Source organism: Seriola dumerili, unplaced genomic scaffold (assembly GCF_002260705.1).
Source record: "Seriola dumerili isolate Sdu_G_001 unplaced genomic scaffold, Sdu_1.0 BDQW01000040.1, whole genome shotgun sequence".
Taxonomy (NCBI): domain Eukaryota; kingdom Metazoa; phylum Chordata; class Actinopteri; order Carangiformes; family Carangidae; genus Seriola; species Seriola dumerili.
The window spans coordinates 2,594,847-2,602,132 of NW_019174295.1; the positions used below are offsets into that span (position 1 = coordinate 2,594,847).

The window sequence follows — 7,286 nt, forward strand, 5'->3', positions numbered from 1 at the left end:
GAGTTAAAAATAATAATAATAATAATAATAATAATAATAATAATAATAATAATAATAATAATAATAATAATAATAATAATAATAAAAGCCAGAGATGATGATTTATTTGCTGATATACATAAACATGTAAATGCCAAACGTTCTTGATATGGATCCCTTAATGTGTATAAGTATGCATCTTATAGTATTTCTATGATAGTACATAAAGCAAGACACCCTGAAAGTCTTTAGAGAACAACCAAAAACTGTAAACTCACCTCCTCAGCCGCAAACTTCAAAACTGCTGTGAACGGCGTGCTCTCTGGGACGCTTAGTCTGTAGCAAAACAATGCATTAAAACAGGATTTAATTCAAAACACCACAAACTCCAGCCTCTACTTTATTCCCCATGTTTTTACTGTTTGCTTTTTAAAGCAGGAACGCCACATGATTAAATATCATCTCTCAACCTCTTGACCTGAGCTTTGATCGACAAGCACCTGTGCTGCTCTGGTGTTTGAGGGCTTGACACTTATACCACAGCAGCTCCACACACAGAAAAAGGGAGAACAAAAGGAAATTTCCTTTACAAGACTCAATTGAGTGTAACATTACTTCTGTCAGAGTCATTTCTGTCAGAGCATGTGTGACCATTTTTGGCATAAATAGTTATACAGTTTCAGCTAGATGTGCTTCTCCAATGAAACCTGCAGTACAGTCAACCCCCCCCCCCCCCACCCCCCCCCCAAGGACTATGAAAACATAAACCAACACAAATATTTTGCTGTGATACGAGATTAAAAAAATAAAAATAAAAAAAAAATCTCAAGGCTAGAGATGCAATCACCAAGTACGGTAATATAGCGGGTGCTGAGGTGGTGGAGGGCAAAATCAATCGACATCGACATCAGTGCAGCAACAAGAAGCCGAGAGAGGAGCCTCAGCATTGTCAGTGAGACAGTGGAAGCTTGTCAGACTACAAACACCACCATACTGTCTTAACTGAGAGTGAGTGGTAACTGGTTTGAATGTGAATAATGATTATAAAAAAATAAGCTGAAAAGACTGACGGTGTCCTCAGGTTAAGTCTCTGCCAGAAATAATATTATGCTTCATTTACTGCCTTTATCATCCCTCTGTTCATACTAAGACATAACAGCTGCAGTGAGGCCTTGTCTAACCCTCTTAGAGAATTGACACCCTGTGGAGTATTGGAACAGTCTGGAAGGCCTCATTATTTTGAAACTATTCATTAGCACTCGGACAAATCCAAATTCAATTCAGTGAAGCTCTTTTGGGAAATTTAAAATGCACCAAGAGGCAAAATTACTGTGGGAAAAAAGTTTTTTAAACATATTGGTGTCTGATTTTCATCACTCTTATCAGTATCTGGTTGACATTTTGTAGATATGCTGGTTTCTGCAGCAATGTGACTCATTCCAGCACTGTATTATCATGAACAGGACAAATATAGAAATGACAGGGATCCAAAGCAAAATGTAAATTTCACTGAATTTTTTAACTTCGTATCCTTGTTTATTGATATCATGTGGTCTGCTATGTGCATCATCTGGAGAATAATCTGGAAAAATCACACTCTTCTATAGTGTTTTGTATTGAATTGTACATTGGCTCCTCAAGATTGAGATCAAGACGTACTTCTGATCATGTTGCCAGTTCACACCTAAATTGTCTGATGTTTTATGTCATTTACACGTGTGATCAGGAAGCATATACATTGAGACATGACTTCAAGAGTGAAGTACGTGTCATCTTCCGTTCAGCAGTTAAACTTTTGAAATGAGCCATATTTGCATATTCATAGATAATGGTTTTGTTTTACAAGTGAGAAAGAGTAAATGCAATTTTAAGATTTTTTTTTTAATGGGGTAATTAAAGTATTTTGTGGAGAAATTATATCAGAAACAATTTATTATTCCAAACAAAGTATTTTTATACGTCTGTAAACATGCCTGTGCTTGAGTGTGACAAAACACAGCAGACATGGATTATGGTGCGCACACAGTGGCACACCTAGAAATTATGGGTTTTATACACAGAGTATGACCCTCCACTAATTTTATTACTGTCTGTGTTTTGAACACCAGTGTGATGGCGCCGAATGAATGTCACAGCAATAACTTTCCTTCTTACATTCGCCAGGAAAGAATTTTACGAGGTCCACCAGCCAAGCCTGTGACTATTTCTGTCTGTCATCTCTGTTTTGATCAAAGGAGAACTACCCATAGTTCTCTCTCAGTTAGATCTATGTCAGTTACTTCTTCCTGTTTCCAGATCCAATTTTGTGACCAGACATGACCGGGCTCCAAACTCTGGAATCTGCTGGTGGTGTAACGGTGCAGGGAATGTCTTCTTGGCACACTTTGAGCTACCACAGCCTATCTGGGTATCGTTGCTGACCATGTTCATGGCCACATTTTTACCATCCTCTAATAGCTCCTTCCTGTATGATGATGCACTATATCACAGAGCAAAAGTTGTCTCAATCTGATTTATGAACATGACATTGTCACCAGATCTGAATCCAGTACAAAACCTTTGGGATGAAGTAGAACAGGAGATTGGCAGCATGAATGTGCAGCTGACAAATCTGCAGAAATTACGTGAGGCAATCATGTCAACATGGAGCAGAATCTCAAAGGAAAGTTTCCAACATACGGTAGAGTCCATGCCACAAAGAACACCGGGTATATTGAGAACAAGAGAGGCCCTGACCAATATTAGTAGGGTGTTCCTAATTAAGTGCTCAGTGTATTTATTCATATTTATGTATATACATATATGTTTTTAATCACTTTATTCTACCTTTTTAATTTTTCACTATTCTATTTGATCTTGATCTTTTTTGCACTGCTCTGTATTAAATATTATTACACTGGTTTCACTTGTGCTTCATTTATTTAGCTTCCATTGCCTTTGTAACAGTTGTTTTGTAAAGTGTTATATAAATAAAATGTATAATTATCATGAGATGTAAATTCATATTATTTATTGTTATGGCAGTTGTTATGTCACATGACTCAAAGTTGTCAAAGACTAAGTAACATTATTTTCATTGTTGACACCCTGTAAGATCCATTTAATGTATAACAGAACTCCACATGCTGTAAGCTGCTGTCGGCCATACTAATACCATGTTCAGAAAAATAAAACACTAATATAAAAAGGGAAGTTAACAGCACCGTTAGCTGGTGGCAGCATGTGAATCACAGCTTTACACTAACAGATGTTGTCTCATTGACCACAGATTATGTAGCGCTGGTCAAACACATCAGCAAAGGTTAAAAAATAACAGTAAAAAATATCAGAATTTGTGGTGACTGTCACCAGTGTTAAATAACGTATATAAATTAAAAAAAACTGAAGTGTACAGAGATGTAAAGCTGTGAGTGCTGAGCTGTCAATGTACTCACACTTTGTATGGCAGCCGGGGGTCCGACGTCAGGGTGATTTTAAACGTTACTTTAGACCTAATGAAGAAAATGAAATGAGAGAGATCAGCGCCTTCATACTGGCTAATTCCCATGAAATCGTCTTCGGCTTAATTTCACACAAAACAGGAGTAAAACTCACATCTTTACAAGGCGACTCGGCTAGCAACCTGTTTATACACCACCCGGAAGTCCGAAGGACCCGCACATACACACGTCATCCACCTGGTAGTAGTTTTTAACACATATTTATGCGTGTTTACTGTTCTTAAGGGCATTTTAGTATTTTTTCAAAATGCTGATTTTCTGACCATCGAAACTGTGTAATACCATAAAAATTGAAGGTAAAATTTGTCCTAATAATTGACAGGCATTCATGCTAAACGACTAACATTTACCGTAAATAACAACAGTAAGGCGCACTCAAATTTTTCTTGAGCTGTATACAAATCAGTGGAGATGGATAAATGGGAGTCTTCCCTTCTCACAGTGTGCAGAACAGCTGTCAGTACACGGGCGTGTAAACATCTGCTTGCAGAGATTTGTGTACATCATTTGGGGAAAACATGAAAGTTGCCCAGGAAAAAGAAATCAGCCCGAGCCTGCATCACATTTTGAATCTAATTGTTCTGTCTCCATGATTCTGAACACACAACCAATTTTGACAATCTGACAATGACTAATTTTCACCACTGCCACATAAAAGGAGGCAAAATTTTTCTGATGTTACTATTTTGAATTCACATAGGTGGGGAATGAATTTGGCATAAACAGCATTAATAATCTTGAAACCTATTTTTGTTACACTATGCTGGAGTAGAGTTCACAGATTTAATGTTTAGATCTGATTCCATCCTGCATCTAAAGGAAGGGCTGGCATGGGAAAAATAGGAAATTAAGCCATTCAGGCCCAACACCAGAACCGCATTGGGCCGAGCCCGGCACATGTGGTGGACTTAAGGCCTGGTGTTGGTTTGTTGGAGTCGGATCGCACTTCAGCCTGATCTCTGGGCCGAGACTCGGCCGAGTCTTTTCCAGAATAATTTCAATATCAGAATAAAAAAGTAAACTGGGGAACAAACAAACGCAGGAACTTACCTGTGCCAGTTTCTGGAAATCAGGTGAACAGGAAACGGGGCGTGCAGGGAAGAACCGGAGAAAGCGCACAGAGACCTGCGTTTATGGACTGCGCACAGGCGGGTATTGGGCCAAAGTCGCTTTATGTAGGGACGACAAAACGCAGTAAGGCCACAATGAGCCCATGCCTGGCTCCGAGTACAGTCTGCTGTAAGAATACTCAGAAACGTCCAACAGGCTTCTACATCCTGTTTGCACGCGGAACTCAACTGCCTGGTACCGGAGGTAAGGAGGATTTATTGCAGGACTGTTTTTATTAGAATACATCGGTTTTAGCTGGATGATCCTAATAAATTGCCAACTGAGTGTATATTAGTAGGCTAATTATCAGTTGTGTGCACAGACTGCAAAGTGCCTGACTGGAATTAACCGGTTGATTTAGGTGCTGTCCTCATCTCTGAAGTGATACACCTGGCAGCCTCAAGATGCTCTTTGATTAAATAGATTTATCATATGTTATTATTATTATTATTATTATTATCACCATATAACATGTTTTACCCCTCCCCTTTTAAAATGTATCACGTTTACTCAGAGACATTTTAACTGACTTACTTTGTACTTTGATTATGAACTTAGCATATTTCTCCACAGCGTCCATATTTAAATATTGTTTGTCCTCAATGTTTGCTTTTCTGACAATCAGCCAGATCTCAGTCATGTCAGACTTTGCATGTCAGCAGCACAGGAATACACTGGGACTTATAAAGCCTGTGCTTTCAGCTGCATAACATTGATGTAACTTTGACAAAAATGTACAGAAACATGCATAATGTTTACTACGACTAGTTCATATAGAAGTGAATGCAGCAGCAGTTGAAAAACCTGGCATGTCTGTGTGCATGGAACGTGTGTGTGTGTGTGTGTGTGTGTGTGTGTGTGTGTGTGTGTGTGTCTGTGTGTGTCTGTGTGTGTCTGTGTGTGTGCGCGTGCGCAACAAGCCCAACAAGGATACTGAAACAAGTATCTGAGCCTAGTTAATGCTGAACTAAAAGCGGTGGGTGTGTCAGATTATGTAATTATGGCTGGATTGTCTGGCCACAGTGGGCAGCATTTCAGTATTTCGCCGTCTCAGCGCGGTCATATTGAGAGGCACCATTTTCATCAAAGTGTGAAAATCCTGAACATCAAGGTCAGCCACATCAAGCTGTTCACTGTTCTCATCAAACCAAACAGGAAGCACGAACCAGGCCAGGGACTTGCTCAGATTTATTCAGAGTTTGAACGATTACACATCTGAGTAGATGGTGATTGATGCGCATGAACGATTTCTGCATGCCACAGGAGGTTCAGAGGAGAGCAGTGCGGTCTGTTTAGATACCTCTTCAAGTCTGATTAGATCTAATCAGACAGATTCTGCTGGTGTGGATTATGTTTTTGTTCAGTCATATAATCAGATAGTCTCATCAGCTATAGTCTGATCAATTAGACCCACAAAAGCAAATTTGTGTGTGATGTTTTATTAGTGCCCACTTTTATGTTTTGACTCACATATACTGTGTTTAAAAAGGAATATTGTGGAACTATTTGTTTTAAGGAGAGGACGATGCTGGACGCCCCAGTTTAAAACCAGGATGGACACAGCTAAATCATTTAAGACCGTCAGGAACATCCCAGTGGGACTCCCTTTTGCGGCCGAGCTGTCAAAACATCTGGTGAGAGATTTCAATTCACAGTAGCATGAACACTGGAGCGGTGTATGACTTCTCATGCAACCAGTGTTGGGAACACCAGATCAATGTGACGACGAGAACCCTGGACAAGAGACCGAATGAGCACAGATGGAGAAGGATCAAGGAATCCACTAGAAGAAGACCGTCAGATGCAGTTGAAAGCTAGTAAGTGGGCCCTTTATCTTAAATTATGTGTGTGAATATTTAAATGTGTATTGAAGTCCATGTTTTAGATGCTGCCTATCTCAGTTCAGCACCTGCTGCTGTATCACAATAGAGAGACTGTGTGTGTGTGTGAGAGAGAGAAGGTGATGCAGTGTAGGCAAAGGAATGACATGCGGCAAAGAGAATGGGAGCAGACTTATAATGATGACTCAGAGTTACACTGCAGACACTCAGGCACACACCTCTGGGATTTTAGTGGTGGGTCTCCCCCCAGAAAGAAAGTACAAATACAGAGGAAGATGTGGTAAAGCTGGAAAAAGAACAAAGGGAGACAACTTTTATGGTAGCGTGTGGGGGAAAAAAAAGAAAAGGAGCGTTGAGGGCTGTGGCATCAAAGCAAATGAGAAAATATATCTTGTAGAATCTTGTTTCCAATGAACTATTTTTATAGATAATGTAGAAAGTCTAGGTATGGAAAATATCAAAAGCAGACAAGATACGTGAACATTTTTTTTCTTTTACATTTTACAAGTGGCATTAAAATAGGACGCAGCAGAACATTTTAATGAAGCAGCCAGGTTGAAGATTCTTCCCGGATCTTTTTCTCCTTGATGATAAAGAGAATAACATAACGGGCCAGAAGAGGTTCCACAAAGAAACAGGTTTTCCATGGACTGACTGTCTGAGGCCACCATTGTGGTGGCGAAGACATATGTGCTTTGAAGCAGAGGGAGCAGATGAAAATGTGACAGTTCCATCATCCTCTTGGAGGAGGCGTGAGAGTGCATTTTGAAATGCAAAACCCAGCGAGTGCATTCAGCGCTCCGTGCAGCCTCCACTGAAAGACTTTATTAACATACCAAAAGCAGGTCTCATGAGT

The 7,286-nt window shown here is 39.7% G+C and overlaps 1 protein-coding gene across 1 annotated transcript in view; it reads right to left on the bottom strand.

Annotated features, from left to right (window-relative positions):
* The window catches only part of ufm1 (ubiquitin fold modifier 1), an 11,949-nt gene extending 8,310 nt beyond the window's left edge, over window positions 1-3,639 (bottom strand). The window contains exons 1-3 of the mRNA XM_022738869.1: window positions 3,574-3,639; window positions 3,414-3,470; window positions 258-315 (exon numbers count right to left, since the gene is read on the bottom strand). Of these exons, the coding sequence (XP_022594590.1) occupies window positions 258-315; window positions 3,414-3,470; window positions 3,574-3,575 (117 nt within the window). The 5' untranslated portion in view covers window positions 3,576-3,639. The remainder of the gene's footprint in view (window positions 1-257; window positions 316-3,413; window positions 3,471-3,573) is intronic.
* Window positions 3,640-7,286: the final 3,647 nt, after the last annotated feature.